At 55.5% G+C, this 16,966-nt stretch overlaps 5 protein-coding genes across 5 annotated transcripts; 2 read left to right on the top strand and 3 right to left on the bottom strand.

The window, feature by feature from the left end:
* Positions 1-790: 790 nt before the first annotated feature.
* CCMA1212_007957 (uncharacterized protein) lies at positions 791-2,017 on the top strand (the record flags this gene model as incomplete). Its single annotated transcript, XM_073705115.1, has 1 exon — positions 791-2,017. The coding sequence occupies one exon, from the start codon at positions 791-793 to the stop codon at positions 2,015-2,017; it is 1,227 nt and encodes a 408-aa protein (XP_073556410.1).
* A 526-nt stretch (positions 2,018-2,543) lies between these two features.
* Positions 2,544-4,793, bottom strand: CCMA1212_007958 (Flavin carrier protein 1; the record flags this gene model as incomplete). Its single annotated transcript, XM_073705116.1, has 2 exons — positions 2,544-2,875; positions 2,963-4,793. 2 exons carry the CDS (start codon positions 4,791-4,793, stop codon positions 2,544-2,546), a joined length of 2,163 nt encoding a protein of 720 aa, XP_073556405.1.
* A 3,073-nt stretch (positions 4,794-7,866) lies between these two features.
* CCMA1212_007959 (uncharacterized protein) lies at positions 7,867-11,475 on the bottom strand (the record flags this gene model as incomplete). Its single annotated transcript, XM_073705117.1, has 1 exon — positions 7,867-11,475. One exon carries the CDS (start codon positions 11,473-11,475, stop codon positions 7,867-7,869), a length of 3,609 nt encoding a protein of 1,202 aa, XP_073556404.1.
* Positions 11,476-15,695: 4,220 nt separating this feature from the next.
* CCMA1212_007961 (uncharacterized protein) lies at positions 15,696-16,338 on the top strand (the record flags this gene model as incomplete). The annotated part of the gene is made up of 3 exons (XM_073705118.1): positions 15,696-15,704; positions 15,779-15,846; positions 15,990-16,338. 3 exons carry the CDS (start codon positions 15,696-15,698, stop codon positions 16,336-16,338), a joined length of 426 nt encoding a protein of 141 aa, XP_073556500.1.
* Positions 15,883-16,524, bottom strand: CCMA1212_007962 (uncharacterized protein; the record flags this gene model as incomplete). Its single annotated transcript, XM_073705119.1, has 2 exons — positions 15,883-16,362; positions 16,453-16,524. 2 exons carry the CDS (start codon positions 16,522-16,524, stop codon positions 15,883-15,885), a joined length of 552 nt encoding a protein of 183 aa, XP_073556498.1.
* Positions 16,525-16,966: the final 442 nt, after the last annotated feature.

Here is a 16,966-nt window from a genome sequence, read left to right on the forward strand (position 1 = left end):
CAGGCGGCCAGGGGGAGATTTGATTTCAAGAGAGTATTATTGCAATCATTGGGCTGTACTGCAAGGCATAGCCCGAAGAAGGGATAACCAGATAGAGATTAATTTAGAACCAGAAGAAGGGCTTCTACTTAATATAGCTCAGCTTAACTAAAGGTACTAAGCAAGTTGAACGAATATTCTTCTATGGATCCTAACGTGGCAGGTCACCTTCAAATAATGTATATCATTGCATGCGGTAACGAGATAAAGAAGAAGATTGTAATTCTACACTCAAAATAGATATAGAATAGAAGATGAAGCGATGATAATAGTTACAGTCTGTAGAGCGTGAGAATCATTGTATTAGTGCGCTGACGGCGCAACCTCGTAACCTAGATGCGCATCCCTTATATTCAATATAAGCAGCTTACGCACGTACAGTGCTTCATATTGACCAAAGACAAAGGCACTTTTGCAACCTCTATACGCTCTCCAATCAGATTGCCGCGCTTCAACACAATTGACAGACCCCCCAAGAAGGGGCCGGATACCGGATAACCCAGGGTACATTGGAACGACATATATGTCAGTTCGCTCGCAGGAGAGTTCTCGCCATCTTCCAGCGTTGCATCGCACCACGTGTTTGACAAGGAAGAGCCCAAGCCGCTGCCCAAAACACGAGGCAACCGTCCATCATCATCATCAACGTCGTCAAAAGAAAAAACAACATCTCAGTAGAAACAAACCATTGCGTCCAAGCCATCACTCATCCCTAATCGCCATCTCCATCTCCGTCTCCTCCTCACCAAACATGAACTCCTCCACCTTCCTCCGCATAGCCTCCCTCATCAACCCCTTCATAGGCCTCACATCCGCCACAACATCGTCCTGCTCCAACACAAACGACTTCCTCACAAACCCCATCGTCGGCCCCTCCACCGGCGGCCGCTCAACCTGCATCTCCGGCACCATCCCCCTAACCCTCAACACAACCGGCCTCAACATCCTCTACTCCCCTCCCCAAGCCCAATCCGCAGTCACCGAATCCCTCGTCGAGCTCTTCCAGTCAGACTCCTCCTTCATCGCCCAGGTCACCGCCGGCGGCCCCAGCACCATCTCCGGCACATACGACATCTTCGTCAAGCTCTGCCACCCCTCCTCCTCCTCCTCCGACCTCGACTCCCTCAGCACCAGCATCAAAACCGTCCAGCTCCTCACCCACGGCGCCACCCTCGACCACACATACTGGGACATCGCCCCAGGATACAGCTACGTCGACGCCGCCTCCGCAGCAGGCTACGCAACCCTCTCGTACGACCAGCTCGGCGTCGGCCTCTCCGCCCATCCAGACCCCATCCAAACCGTCCAGGCATCCTCCCAGCTCGCCGTCACCCACCAGCTCGTCTCCCTCCTCCGCGGCGCCGACATCGCCGGCTATGCCTTTGAAAACGTCGTCGGCGTCGGCCACAGCGCAGGCAGCACCCTCACCCAAGGCGTAACGACCCGGTACCCATCCGACTTTGACGCCGTCATCCTCTCCGGCACCAGCGCCAGCGCCGCCACCGTCGCCCTCACCGTCGCAGCATTCAACTTCATCAACGCAAACGCCGACCCGGCGGCCCCCCAGTTCAAGGGCCTGCCCGCGGGCTTCCTCACGCAGCAGTCCGCCGCAGGCATCCAGTTCGCCTTTTACCGGTACCCAAACTACGACGAGGCCGTCTTTGAGGAGCAGGTCGCCAACAAGCAGACCAACACGCTCGGCGTCCTGCTCACCCTCGGCGGGCTCGTCGCGCCGTCGACCGAGTTTACGGGACCCGTCCAGATTGTAAACGGGCAGCATGACATGGTCTTTTGCGGCGGCAACTGTCTGTACCCGACGGATCAGAGCGAGGTCGCCCTGTCGACGTTTTATCCGGCCGCGTCAAAGGGGAGTCAGACGTACATTGCCGCCGGTGCTGGGCATTGTATTGCCGCCCACGAGAGCGGGCCGGATAGCTTCAACGAGATGATTCAGTTCTTGCAGGCAAACGGCCTGTGATTGCTGCGGCAGCAATGCTCTTAGAGGGGTTATGATTGTTTCTTGATGCTACAGTGTATAGCGATTGCAAGTCATGTGCTTCTAAACACATGATGGAGCGCGATAATTCCTCGACCATTGACATCTGTTCAACCATAGAAAGACAAAAGTCGATGGAAGAAAGAAAATTCTATTGGTCTCGTTTGATCCTCGTACATACAATATCCCCTTCCCTGCTATACTCCATTCCCAACCCTCGATCCGGCTTCTACACCTCGCTGTGCTACCTGACCTAGACCCAGCATATACAAGTGTAGAGTGTATCTTGCGCAAGACACGGCAGCCCGCATAAGAGGGTTGCAAAACGAAGCAAGATGGCGAATGAATTATAAATACATAAAAGATGCTGTGGCTTATAGGACTGTAAGAAAACAATAAAGAGTAAATGACCCTCACCACCCCAGCCACAACACCTCCAACCTGTTTCCAGGGGCGGTCATTGTGGCCTATCCGACAACGCAGATGCATGTGTAGCTGGCCAGTACAACTATCGGTATCCCGAGTATTTCTGGTCGCTCACAAACTCGTGCGGATTCACCCCGTCTCCGCCAGCAGAGTTGTTGTCTCTATAGTCTCCGTGCTGTCGGTTGGCCGTCAGGTCGCGGTACATGGGGTGCGGCGCAAAGCCGGCTTTCTCGTCCTGGTGCTCTGTCGACTCCGGGATGCTCGGCGCGTAGTACCGATCTCCGCCCTTGGAGTAGGGAGGCAGGCTTTCTTCGTGGTCGGCGACATACGAGGCCTCAAGGTCCCCCCTCTTGATGAGGAGCGAGTTGCGAGCATCGAGGGGGGTCAGGTCGTCCACGTCTCCGCGGAGTTTTTCTGCAAAACGGTTAGCCAAAAAAAAAAAAAAAGAAAAAAGAAAAAAACAAGATCGAGCCAAAGGAGCAGAGGGGATGAGAAACTGACCCAACTCCTTTCTGCGCGCGCGGTGGGGGTTCATCTTAATGGTTGCATTGATTGCGTTCCATGCGACGAGCAGCGCAAGCGCAACAGTCAGCGTGGACTGGATGGCAATCATGACGACACCCATGACAGTCTGCGTCGTCTGCTGGACATTGAACTCCTCAACAAAGACAAAGACGCACACCACAGACAGCACGCGGACAATGGAAATGAAGATGTTGATGATGTTGCTGGACCGGCGCTCAAAGGGGCGGGTGGCAACCAGGAGAGCCAGCATGGCAAGCTCGAGAATCAAGCTGATGACGGTCTGGGTCATGCCATGGCCATCGCCCGCGGCGACAATGCAGCCCTTAGTAAAGGTGTAGAGGATGACGGGCATGAACAGCCACCAGTATGACTTCTGGTAGGCCTCGTAGAACATGGAGTACTTGAGCCAATTCTGCTTGTCCTCGTAGAGCTTTGCGGCGTCGCCGTTCTGAGCCTTCAGCCTGCGTGCCGTGCTCCAGATCTTGTAGCCAAAGAACATGAGAACGGAGGTGAAGATGCCCAGCGAGAGGCCGGCCAGCAGCTTGGCTGCCCAAGAGTCACCGAGCGTGAACTGGAACACGCAGTACAGCACCCAGATTCCGTAGAGGAGCAGGATGAGAGTGGTGAGCGTTCGAGCAATGGACCGCCAGTAGTGCTTGCGAAAACCGGCAAGGGATTCTGGGAATTTGCTGCCATACAGAGACCAGAACTCGAGAATCACCTTGACGAGCAACAGAATTGTGACGACCGAGGCGATGACAATGGCCACGATGAGAAACGCCGCCATGAACATGTCCGACTTGGGAACACTCAATGACTCGGCAAAGTTCTTGATGCCCGAGATCATGTGGCTAAGCTGGTCGTCGTCGCCCCCGTCGTCATCGCGGCGAGCGAGTCTGGAAACACTGACCTCGGTGACGTTGGACGTGGCCTGCATCTGCTGGAGAGCAAAGGTCATGTTCCTCAAGTAGGCCACGCTGTCTTCGGTAAGATTGCCACCGGTCTTGGCTCGAAAGTCGTCGATGGACGTCAGCAGGCCGTTCCAAGGGATGAGGCCGACGGAGAAGGCAAAGTTCTTTGCAAAGTTCTGGTAGATGGGGGGGTACTTGACGGAGAGCATGCCGCTCATGGCCATGCCCTGGAACCAGCCGGCAACGTCCGTGAAGGTGGGACCAACGGCCGCGACGCCCACGCCGGAGCCCGCAGCGCCTCCTGAGATGGCAGCACCCACTGCCGAAACACCGCTGGCAACAAGGGACACGCCGGCAATGCCCGCAGCCACATATGACACCGCAGGCACGTACGTCGTCTTTCCGTTGGTGATCTGGGCCTGGATACAGGCCACCATGCTGTTGTCGTTGAGGGTGTTGAGCTTCATCACGGCGTTTGCAGCGATATCCGGAACGCTGAAAGCAATGGATGGAATCATGGACGCATACTGGGATGGCACCTTTTGGCTGCCCCTGGCGACGAAGTTGCCCTTGGGCAAAGGGCACAGCTGATCCACCAGCGTCTCGGGGTCGCAAGGGTTGAAGGTGTTTGTGAAGGCGCTGATGCCGTAGGCGGTAACGTCGAGGGTGGCGGTCACATTCTCGCTGCTGGTGCTGGTGCCCTCGATGTCGAAGGTGATGATTTGGGCGTCGTTGTCGTAGGTCATGCTCAGTTGGCTAATCGTAATGGAAGGCATGCTTCCGCAGTCGAGAAATCCAGTCGTCGTCAGGATCTGGTCGCCCATGACTCCCGTCATCAACATTGCGCCTAGGCATAGCGCCCTCCGGGTCGTCGATTTCGATGATGTCCGAGCCATGTTTCGTACTCCTCGAGATTGAATGATGCGACTTGTCCCAGTTCAAATTCGGAATTCCAAGGATATAAATTCGCTTTGTGAAATGCAAGCCTCTTGTGCGGATGTAGTTGCCGATCTAAAATGTGTCCAACTCCGGGATCGAGTTTCCAGCTGGATCCGTTTTCTCGCAAATCGTCTCCGTATATCGACGCTGAAGTCTATATGTGAATCGGTGAATCGGTTTCCGAAAATATGTATAGAAGGAAAAAGAAAAATGATCGGTCGAGTCTTTCGGTATATCAAGAAGGCGGTTGAAGAAACGCTGAAAAGAACGCCCAGCTAGCTCGATGATTCGGTTGACCGAGAGCGAGTGACGGCAACCTCACCAGACAGCAGAAGACAAAGAAAAGAAAAAGCGCCCACAGGGCGAGGTATCCAAAAGGACCAGGATCAACCCGAGGAGAATCGAAGAACTGAAACCAAATAACGAGCGGCCAATGTTGTTTCCGTCCTGAACAATCTCAAGGCCTTCTTCCAAAAATCACACAACAGTCGTTCCCTCTTTTTGCGGCGGGATACTCATCAAGAAGTGGAAGCGGTACAAAGGTGTGTAAATCGGGGTTCGCTCGTGCTTCGCTTTCTCGCTCAACAATGGATCGAAATGCTGAAATTCAGACCTGTGGCGCTATGTGAGACAGGGAGCCTCCCCAAGCATCACAAGACAAGCCGGTCGTTTGAGGAGGGCCGCTGGAAACGAACGATGACAACGAAGACGAATAACGAATGACGGAGGTCCCAAGTCAAGCTAGTAAGCTGATTGTTAACGGGACGGATAAAATAACAGAACAAGAGAGAGATGAGAGAGACAGAGAGAGAGAGAGAGAGAGAGAGAGAGAGAGCAGAAGGACAGCAAAATGAAAGTAATGGCAAGACTGAAACTAGGAAGAAGGGAAAAAAAGAAGGGGAGCACGACCAGATCGAGACTCATTCACTCAGTCAATGTCCGTCCGTGGTTGAAACATCACGAAAGGGGAGCACCTTCCTCGCAGCAAGGGTCCAGCCCCACCTGCCTTGCCTGCAACCAGCAAAGCCCCCTCAGGAACCGAGTCCCGCCTTGAAGCCACTACCCAAGCGATACCTGCGCCGCCTTCCTGTCCCAGCGCCGCCGCAAGGTCACTGCCAGGTCTCGTCCCGGCTCCTGGGCCTGGGCGCAAACTTGGAACCTGTTGCAGGGGGGGGACTCTTTCAGCGGTCTTAGGGGCAGATCCAGTGGAAGGGGGTTGGAATGGGGGCCTTTGATTGGCCAGAAGCGGGCCGAGGCCTGCTGGAGGCGTTGAGCTTCCTCGCTGGAAGAGGCGCGCTGAAACTCCCAATTGGGGCTCAAACGGCTGCGTGTAACCCGTGCAGCTGGATCAACAACGGAAAGGGGGGCTTCAGATGCAATCCATGAGATAGTCACCGTTTGCCTCAGCAGATCAATCTCAACCAACAGAGAGAGGGATAGTCGATTCTCTCTGTATTTTATTATCAACTCTGCACTTGGTACAGTTTTAGCTGCAAAGACAATAAAAGACTCACTTGATACCGGGGGGCCAGAGATCCCCCAGTCCAGGGCCATATGGGACCCAAGATTTCAGGGATCGTCCAGCGAAATTACACCTCAAGCTTCATTCTCCTCCCCCAAAGGACCCCCAGCAGCGAACGAGATTGGAAAGATTTCGGCTCGTCCACTCGGCACAAATGAGGAAAGAGAAATCATCAGTCTTGAATATAAATGGATACGAAGGTGAAAGGTCAAAATAGAAATATCATTCATTTAGACGAGAGGCAGCCTATCGTTACCATGCAACATGAAACTTCGAAGCTCAAGCTCCTCGTTCCTGTGTCTGCTAAGGTATGCGGAGTACCGAGTTTGACCTGAAATAAAAGAACAATGCCCCGGGCGTCTGTTCACGTCTCATCTTCACGATAGCTCTCATCAACCAACAGAAAAGGACAAAATCTCACCAAACAACACCACATCAATACCTCTCCCACAGAAATATACATTGAAAGAATATTCCCAACTGCGTCAAAATACCTACAGATCAATTGGATGCCTCCGAGGTCTCATCTTACAAAATCACAGCCATGCCCATCGCATTAACCGCACGCCTCACGCCATGATCTACATCGCACAGGCCCCCTCGCCTCCTCACACAGCCCCCCCAAGAAAAGCAAGGCAAAAAAAGAGACGAGACGAAAAATCAGCAACCCAGCATCTCATGCACTACGTGATTCACGCTTCAATGCAAAGAAAAATGCATACACTCCCACCCCCCGAAAACATCCCGTACGCGTACTCCCCTTCCTCTTCCTCTCCTGACCCGTATCCAATCATTTGGTAGACTCCGCAGTGACCTCCAAGGTACGAGATCACAGCAATCAACCCCAGACTTCTCGAAATGCAACAGTCTCCACCGCGAGTGTAGCATCTCATGGGCTTGCTCTTCGTATCTATATCGTCGTACATAATCGCCCATGCGTCTCTCATCTTGCATTTCTTCTTATCCGCCGGCTACGCGGCTAGATGTGCTGAGCAAGACGCATTTGGCTATATTACCACTTTGCTCACATTCAGAGCGGTGAAATGAAAGCAGCTCAATTGAGATATCACAGCCAGTCTATCAATACGAAGCCGATTGCTCATGTGAAATATACCTAGCAGGAGAGAAAAGAGATGCTCCAGTTCATAACAATGTGCTCTGCCATGTCCCAGCTTATTCCGAAACAGAAAGACTTCGAGATACGCATAATCCGCAAATCGCAGGCAAACGCAGGGGAATCGTGTTCAAAAGCTATACTGCCTGTTCCTGACATCCGTAACAAATTGTCGCCCAAGTCCATCCTCAGACGAGGGTCCAGCTCCAGAAAGAGCTCCCAATAATCGTGCCCAATAACATGGAAAGAGAAGCGAATTGAAGTGCGAGGCTAGAGAACCTGCTGGAAGAAGAAGAAAAATAACACCTCCCGGAAGAAAGAAGGAGAAATCGCTCTAGAAGAAAAAGAACAAGGAAATGGAGAGAAAATGGCAACAGCCGCGTAACACAAGGCTTCAGAAAAACCCAGACACTTGTCTATCATCCCAGCTCTTGGTATCTAGATGAATGGCGCCTTGATGAGGAGAGTGAGAATACGTCGACAGCGTTTCTTGTCCGCTGAATGGGCTGCCGTTGACGCTCGAGGGGTCCAGCATGTTGTCGTACGCCATCTGCGCGCCCATAGGGGGGACGGCAGTGCCAACCTGTACGGGCACGTTCTGCAGGCCCAGCGCATTCAGGGGTGCGAATGGTGGCTCCACCTCATTTGCCATTGTCATGTTGGCATACGGATTCGACCCCTGCACATACGGAGCCGAAGTGACGGGCAGGTCCTGAACCCGCCGGCCGGGGTCGTAGCCTAGCGGGCTAGCGGCCATTGTCGGGGGTTGATGCAGGCTGTGACCTATGCTCTCGAATTGGGGAGAGTAGAACGGCGGGTAGGACGGTCCCGGGGGCATCACGGGATACATGAAGGTGCCTTGGGCCTGCGCATACGACACTGTCTGCTGGTGCGGCTGCTGTTGAGGGGCCATGGGCGGTACAGAGGGAAGCTGGTGTTGCTGGAGCGGCTGCTGCTGCTGCTGCTGCTGCTGCTGGCCATTGTCCACATACCGCATGGGGGCAGGCGACCTCTGCTCTGGCATGAGCGGTATCTCGTGTCGTGGGGGCGGATCCTGGACCGGGCTGATGATGGTATCCGCCGCCAGTTCTTTTGCCTTGGCCGCTACCAAGCGCAGCACGGGAAGCGAGATTTGCTCCATATGCTTGGCCAGGTGAACAGTCAACTTCTTCCACGTCGGGAAGACTTTGCCGCAGAACCTGCACGGCTCCTCGTGCGGCTGCTTGCTCGTTTCCACATGGCACTGCTCGACCTTGTGCCAAGTGGGATCGACCGTGCCGGCCTTCTTCATGGCCGCCTTGGTCTTCACCTTGGGCTCCTGGAACTTGTGCTCGCGAACGAGGTGCTGCAGGAAATTGTCGCGGCGGTAGCACGTATGCCGGCAATCTTCGACATCGCACGTCCACCACTCCAAGTGTCGATGGCCCTCGTTTTCATGACGGACCCAGTCGGCCTTGCGCTTGAAGATCTTGGGATCCCGGCACTTGTCCCAGGTGCACGTAAAGGGCTGCACATCCTCGTGCACGTGCTTGGTCCAGTCGGACGGCTTGAGGAACTTCTTCTTCTGGTAGCATAGCTGGCATTCAAACTCGGCCGGCAGGTGTTGAGTCGGCGGCATAGGGATGTCGGTCGGGAAGCTTTCCTGGTTGATGGCGCCCTCGGTCGGCGTGACATCGTCGTCCTCGTCATAGGGAGCCGACAAGGCGTCCAACCCCTTGCTTGCGCCATTGCCATCTCCTGCCCTTGCGCTCAGCACATTCGCTGAGCCGCCAAGCGCCAAGCAGAGAGACCCGCAGGGGCAATTGGCGCCGAGGCCGAGGTGCTTGACCTTGTTGTTGAGCAGCTGCTTGTACCGAATAATCTGCTGGTGGGCAATGCGATCTACGAGGTAGCTATGGACCGGTGGAAGCCCTGGGTTCAGGGTCTGGATGTGTTGCTGAAAGCCAGCGAAATTCGGCGTAATGTCGTCAATAATGTTGGGGTTCATCTTCATGTCGTTATCTTCGTAGAAATCATCATCTTCGTCCTCATCGTCGTCTGGTTCGACGGGCAAAGCAGCTACTGGCGGACCCCCAACACTCTGCCACAAGTGGGCGAGACTGGAGCGAGTGCCTTCGGTGTTGTTGTTGTTGGTGGAAGAGGAGGAAGGCGTTGGCTTGGGCAGGTCCGACTTGCTTCGCGGCCTCCTCAAAGAGTTCCTGACACTGAGACGGGGGCCCTTCGAGGTCGAAGGGGCCGGAATGGTGCTGATGGATCCAGCGCGCGAGTGCGTCGTGCCGATGGAGGCAATGTTTTGGCCCATGGACACCAAGGCGGTGTTGATGCTCGGGGCCTGGTTTTTCTTGCCCCAGCTGGACGTGCGTGATAGGGGAGAAAGGTGCGGCATGCTATCACGCTTATTATGGGTTGACGGAGGCTCTGCCTGCTCAACGGCAGCCTCGCCTTCTCGCTGTCCGCTGCGAGAGCGCTTGCGCATGTGAGAGCCGCTGGGGCGGCGGACGAGGCCGCGGAGGTCTTTCAGGAGACTGCCAGACCTGTTGCTCTTATCGCCGCCTCGACTAATCGACAGCTTCTTCAGGAAGTTGCCGCTGGTGACACCCTCGATATCGAGGTCGACAACGCTGGGCAAGCTGCGTCGGCGGGTGCCCCAGGTTGCGGCTCGTGATATGATGGAGTCGTTGTCACGGCACATTCTCTCGAACCGATCAATGGCGGCCTGCGAGCTCTGGGGCTGATGGCGGCTTTGGCCACCATTTCTGATGGAGTGAAGCATGGGAGCGTCAGCCCAGCCGCGGTTGGCATATATAATGTCATAATCCTCGTCCGACAACTGGCCTGCACCATTGGGGGAATAGTACGTCTGGCCGGGGATGTACTTGTTCTCGGTCTGGTCGCCAAGGGGGACGTCATCGTTGCCATTGCGGCTTTGCTCTTCTGCCGCGTTAATGTCCTCCTGAGACGACTTCTCGGGAGGCACTGCGTCATGGATATTGCCGCTGAGCCACTTGCCGACCTCTTGGTTCTTCTCCTCAATCTCTCGGCGGGTGATGATCTCATTGATACTTGCAATCTCCTCGCCAGGCCGTCTCTTGGGGTCCAGGCCAGAATGGCCGGTGACAGGATCACGCCGCCATTGGCCCATAGAATCCCTTGAAGCAGTGGCGGCAGTCGCCGCTTGGCCGTGTCCTTGGTTCACCGACGATGTGATCAAGTCCCCCGCGGACTCGAGGCCGCCGCGCACCGTCGAGGCACTGTCTTCAAAAGATCGCTCAACGGTGTGGACGGGTCCGTTGTTGTCCTTGTCCCATACGGATATGGTGACTCGGGGACTCTGACACCGCATGTCGACAGGAGCGGGAGCCAAGCCGTCCTCGCTGGATCGTCCGCTGTCGGTCTGGCTGGGGGTCAACTGAGGCGGCGGGATGACAAGAGGGTTCGGCTTGAAGGCCTTCTGGAGCTGCTGCGGCGAGACGGAGGTGGGCAGCTGATGCTGATCGGGTGGCGTGAGAGTTGTCCTCTCTTCACTTTGCGGCGACAGCGTGTGGACAGACGCAGTTTGATCCGGCGTCAGAGGATAGGAGGAGGAGTCGTTGGCATTGTGCTCTTGCTGGGGCTCAACTGGTGGGGTATTGTTTAGTGAGAGGTCCCATACGCTCTGGTCGTCCAGGAATGATGGCGTGCCGACCTCGGGATTGGTGAAGTTGGCACCGAAGAAGGGGTCGTCGTCGAAGTCGCTGAAGTCGCTGGACTGGTAGATGCTCAGCGTCGAGGTGGATCCAGCAGGCGTTTCCGACGGATTCGCGGGTGAGAGGGAGTCGCTGTTGACGCGCGACAGGAAGGGCGACAGCAGGTTGGAGTCGATGGACGAGCGCTGCTGCTGCTTGAGCTGGCGCTGTTGGGCTGCAGGCGAATTGCGGGGTTCAAGGTCGAAGGCGAAGTCGTGATGGTTGTCGGTGTCGAGAGGCAGAGAGAAGCCTTGGGCGGTGGCGGATACGGAAGACATGATTGCTCCCGGCTGGGGCCAGGTGAAAGGGGATGCCCGAGGATAAGTAGTCGGTATAGTCGGTATATAGGATGGATGTGTGGACAAGAGGGCAGCGCAGCGTAGAGGAGCGGTGGCTTCCGGGCGCGGTGCAAGCAGTCGACAGGCAGCCGGGCCCTAAAACTCAAACTGAAGTGGTGCGCGCTCTCTGGAGAAGGGCAGCGTCACGTCACTGGCCAGGGATCATGACCATGTTCCTGAGCGGACGGGAGAGCAACGGGATGGCGTGGGTTGAGGTGAGAGCTTGTTAGGCAGGACTCGAGCTCGGGAGGCGCAGTCGGCGAGCGATGAGGCTTGCGGCGTCTTGCTGCGAACTAATAAGAAGTTGGGCGTCGGACGAGAAGAGAGAGAAAAATAGGGCAGCGGGCGGCCAGCGAGCTGATGATGGGATGGGACATGGGCAGCGGGCTTGTGTGTGGGTGCGGCTGGCGGATCTAAAGGCAAAGGCGCTTACCACCTGGATTAGGCTGGAGACGGCACCCCTGCTAAGCGACCCTGCCCGATTCTGGTGCTTGATGCCACTGCTTTTGTGCCTGCGATACGTGTATTTCCTGTCGAGTACGACGTGCCAAGGTCCAGCTGCGCGAGTCCGGAGCGTCCTAGTGGTGCTACCGGGTGCTTGCTGGTGCTTCATGGCGTGTCTCTTGGGTACCTTTTTGGTGCCGGGCCATTTGGGCTGTACGCCAAACCAGGGCCTTCGATCAGATTGGCCATCAGCGAGTCCGGGGGGTTCGGATTAAGGTGGTGATGGTGACCGTTTTGGTGCTGGTGGTGTGGTGGTGGGTTGGGGGGGGCGATTGCGGGAGGAGAGGCGCCTCGACTTGGCACAGGAGAGCGATAGATTGGGGGGATGACATAGGAGAAGCTGCGAGTCTCGTCATCTTTGTCTGCGATAGTGGGAGTCATAGCAGGGGAAAGAAGCTGATAATGGTCATCGTGATGTTGTGAGCGAGGGCATGAATTAACGGCAGCTCGAGGTTTGGCGGGGGAAAGACAGCAGCACGTAACTGTACCTTGGTACCAAGAGAAGGAGGGGAACCAGAGCTGAAGATGCAGCTGCAGAAGCGGAAGGTAGCACCTGTACCTGCCTGTAACTGGCACCGGGTGCTTCCAACCAGGTACATACAGTACCTCCTACATCCATACAAACAGCTGGAGCTTCCATCAGCTCCCTCTCCAATCTTCAGTCTCCTCGACCCCAGCAAGCCACTTCCGTCGCATCAGTAGGTACAGGCGTCTATGCACAGTATCTCTCTACCACCGCTGCTGAGCACGATGAGATCAAGCGGCGAAACGGCATCCGATTCGGGCTCAAAGAGGCGCGCGGTTGCTGCTCAACTCCAGGAGAGCAGACCATCAGTCCATTTGCTGCCTCAGGTCCCCTCTAGACTGCATCCAGCCTAGCGAGGGCTCTTCTCCGAAGCACCAGCTGCAGCTTCAAACGTGCCAGCTCTCCTCCTTCACACACACTCGCACTATCGACAACCATCATTCTCGCACAGACGGAGCACCAAGCACAGTGATCTCAAAAGACAACAACCGCCAGGGCATCACCATCGCCAATCTTGGAGCCAACAGCCTCAAGCGGTCTGGCTGTCACCTGTCGCAGTTCGCTCGTCTCCATAGCCTCCACCACTCGACGAAAAAAGCCTAACTTGACAACAGCATTTAGCGGCCATTGTTCCACGCAGGAGGATGTCAGTGGGGCTTGTTCGCGGTTCCAGGTGCCATATCTTGCCAGCTCTGGGGTCGAAAAGCCTTACGGACAACTGGCCACGCATGGTAGCGCGGTACCGGCCGTCCGCCCACAAACGTGGCGCTGGGCCAGGTACTCGGTCATCCAGAGCCGCCTCACCCCTGGCGCAGACGGGTCTCCAAGGTGGGCACGAGGCTTGCGGGCTCTAATTCCGTGGCTCCCAAACGGGCCATGGCGCGCTCTAGGGGCCTGTGAGGCTATCTGGCGCAGGCCCAAGTCGGGTGGGCGCCAGCCCCCAAGGCGTTCTCGCAAATGGAACACTGCCTCATGAGATCAGAGCAACTCGCCCTATCTAGTGCTTGAGCCTATACCAGTGCCTGTGGTCACCACTCTATCGACTTTGCTTTCTCGCAGGTCCTTGATCGAGGTGACGCTGGCAGGGCAGGGCAGGGCAGGGCAGGGCAGGGCAAGGCAGCACCAGGCAGGATGCGAACCGCAGCACGTCATGATTGACTGAGACATCCATTTTCCGCAACCAATGACATCGGGGAAGTGTCCAAGATTGGCCGTGGAGTGGCACAGCGTCCAGGTTCCAAAACGATGGAGTGTGGGATGAGGGAGTACCAGGAGACTGTACCCCGTACATACATCCACGGAGCAAAACATGTGGACAATGCGTATACCTGATACTTTTGCTCGGCAGGACCAGGACGGTGGCCCTTTTTGGCCATGGCAGCTAGGCTGGATGATCCAGGCATGGGGTAGTATTGGTAAGACGCTGCTGTTTCTCGAGCGTCTCATGTCATGTAGACTCTCGGCGACCTGGACAAATGCAACCCTCTTGCATGCAGCAGGATCGAGCAACGGCAGGCTTGCTGAGTCCTGTGCTGCTTACGGTACTCTTACTGCTCACCGGCACTCTGCGCTAGCCACGGAGCAGATGCTGGAAGTATTCATATTATTCATGGTTCTCTGCCTGGGTGAGCAGAAGTCGATTTATTCACCGGTTCGTTTGCCTTTTGTCAGCACCCTATCGTTGATCCTGTCTGCGATGTGCGGTGCTGAAGTGGTGATATAGGCGCCGTTATGTACTCATCCATGCCCGCTGACGGAACGGAGAATGAAGGGACGAACAGACGAACAGACAAACAGACGAAGACGAAGGGAGCATGCAAGCAGATTCTTGGCATCGACCTTCCATGTGGCGTCCAGGCACAGGCGAGTTGGTAGGCGCCACGAGTTCACGCAACAAGCCTTGACAAGACGAGTCCAGTTTGCCGGGGGAGCAGCAGCAAATACTGCCCCATGTCCTACCGTGCGGCTGAAGCTTCCGGCACCTGTCGCACAGACGCCGTTAGCCTTGACAATACCAACATCGGCTCCGCCTCAGTCCAACCCCGATAACGATCGATGCCCTGTATGGGATGCGCATGAGTGAGTCCTGGAACATTCGACAGAAACCTTTACAGCTCTACTCTGCTTGTGCCTCCTGGCCCCCGAAACCTGCATACATGCTTGGATCCCACTGGTACGTGTACCCTACCTGCATACCTACCTAGCTTATGTACCTTGAGCAAAGGTCCTGAAAGTAGGTAGGGCTTCTTGGAACTTGGAGCCACCCAGCATCTACGGCCATGTGCTCTTGCTTCGGTACCAGAATAAGCCCTCGGAATCGACGGCGCGCGCCGAAAAGGGCCCGTGAGGCAGACTTGGGTTATCCACGAGGCATCTCGCAACCTTGAAGGAGCAAAGTGTGAGACCTGGAACGCAGCACCTGTTCGCACATGCGGCATCTCACAAGGGGCCTCCCGCTTCATCCACGTCTCGCCGGTTTGCAAACTAGTCCTGCGCGCCACTGATCGGTCAACTCGATTTGGACACCGCGAGTGCCGGCGGTGCAGCAATCCTGGAGTCTTGCGGGCAGATAGGCGCGCTGTCTGATCGATTACCGCGAATCCTCGGCGGCTGCAGGGCTGCCAGGTTGGCTTGGTGCTGCTGTTGGGCGCGGTGCGATGTCTACTGTGCTGTGTGTCATTTACCCGGTAATGGACGGTGATCAGAGGAACAGTCCGTGTCCTCTCGTGTATTCGACAACCTCCCATTTGATATCATCACCGTGTTGGAATGTGTTCCGGTGCATCATCTGAGAGAATTGAAGAAGTCAAAGTCATTGTGTGAAGCGTTCGTACGTGTGCCAATTTTCGCAGCAGCAGACCGACGCCCACGTCATTATATCCCACCAAAGAGATGAGGCGGGGCCACGTGATGGCATCAGACGACCAGCAACCAGCTCCGACTTCTCATGATGCTTCGCACTTCTAGTTTCCATCCACAACATCTATTCAGCTCTATGCGGCCTGACTCTTCAGCCAGACGTCGCTGCAAGCTTTTGATACAGCGAATGAGCGACGGGAAATAAAGGGGAGGGGAAGGGCGAAGACGGTGGCATTCTGACTAAAACACCGATCTTGATCCGTTGCCCGTCATGTTCAGGGTTTGTCAACGCCAGCCTTCATCTCATTCACGAGTATCGTCAGCTAACGATGTTATGCTGTTATTTCCATGCAGCCGCATCCAGAAGAGACGATGCATCTCCGGCTCCACCGAGCTCGGTCCGTCGTCTTGACGTCTGAAGAGTGAGCCTTTTTATGCCCGAGTCTCAGCTCCACGCATCAACAACCGCCATCTCCATGAAGCCTCAAAGCCCATATCACACCATCCATCCATTCACCTGCCCTCGCATCATCATCAAGAACCTCGTCACTCACCAACTCCCCAGACTCGTCGAAATCCGCGCCGCCCAGCGCACCTTCGAAGGCGCCTACATGCGCACCGCCCTCAGCATCTTCTCCTTCTCCCTCATCATCCTCAAGATCTTCACCGAGGAGTTCTACGGCATCGGCGCCCTCTTCGCCGCCTTTGGCACCGCCATCCTGCTTGTCGCCATCTGGCGCCGCTACCAGGGCAACCGCCAGTTCTTCGTCGCCGAGTCGACCGACGACGATGGCGACGGCGTGCTGCGGCGCAAGTTCCGGACGAGCGGCGATACGGTGGTGTTGTTGACGGTGCTGAGCTTGGTTGCGTATGCAACGCTGCTGGGGCTGACGTGGAAGCTTGGCGATATGTGAAGGATGGGTGATGCGGTCCTTGTGCTGAGTGCTTTTGCTTTGCGGAACGGGGGATCATCATCGTGGCGAATGCTTTTAGGGGCTTATCATCGGCGGTAGACATGAGGCTCATACATCTCCATGCATTGCGTCGGGGGTGTGAGTGTCGCTTCTCATAGGGTATTGAGTTTGATCCTCCATAGTCATCTTGGACAATCCATACATCTAATTGCTCCGCTGGACGAATACAAAACACACGTTCTAACCCACTATCCAGGACGTATATGTCCTTCACCGGTGTCGTGCAGCTCTCGTGAGGCATTCATTCGACGGTGTTTCTTCAAAAGCTTCCTCTCGACGATGTACTCTATGAGCTAGGTAGTTCTCTCAAGATAAATCCCAAAGTAGAGCAGGAACAAAACAGAAAGGCTCTTTCGCAAAGCTGAAAACAAAGCATTTCATAATCTCCATCTGACGAACCTTTCTATCACGTCTCATTGAGATGGCTTCCACGCATTAGGCATGTACTCTTCTAACGTCGGAGTCAAATGACTTTCCTCACCGTCTGAACAAAGCACCACCTTACTTCAAACACCAAGCTTGAACGGCTAAACCCGTGCTCTTGGTAATCTTTTGGCTCTATTTGCGG

The sequence above is a fragment of the Trichoderma ghanense genome (genome assembly GCF_004382785.1).
Source record: "Trichoderma ghanense strain CCMA-1212 chromosome Unknown scaffold_10, whole genome shotgun sequence".
Taxonomy (NCBI): Eukaryota; Fungi; Ascomycota; class Sordariomycetes; order Hypocreales; family Hypocreaceae; genus Trichoderma; species Trichoderma ghanense.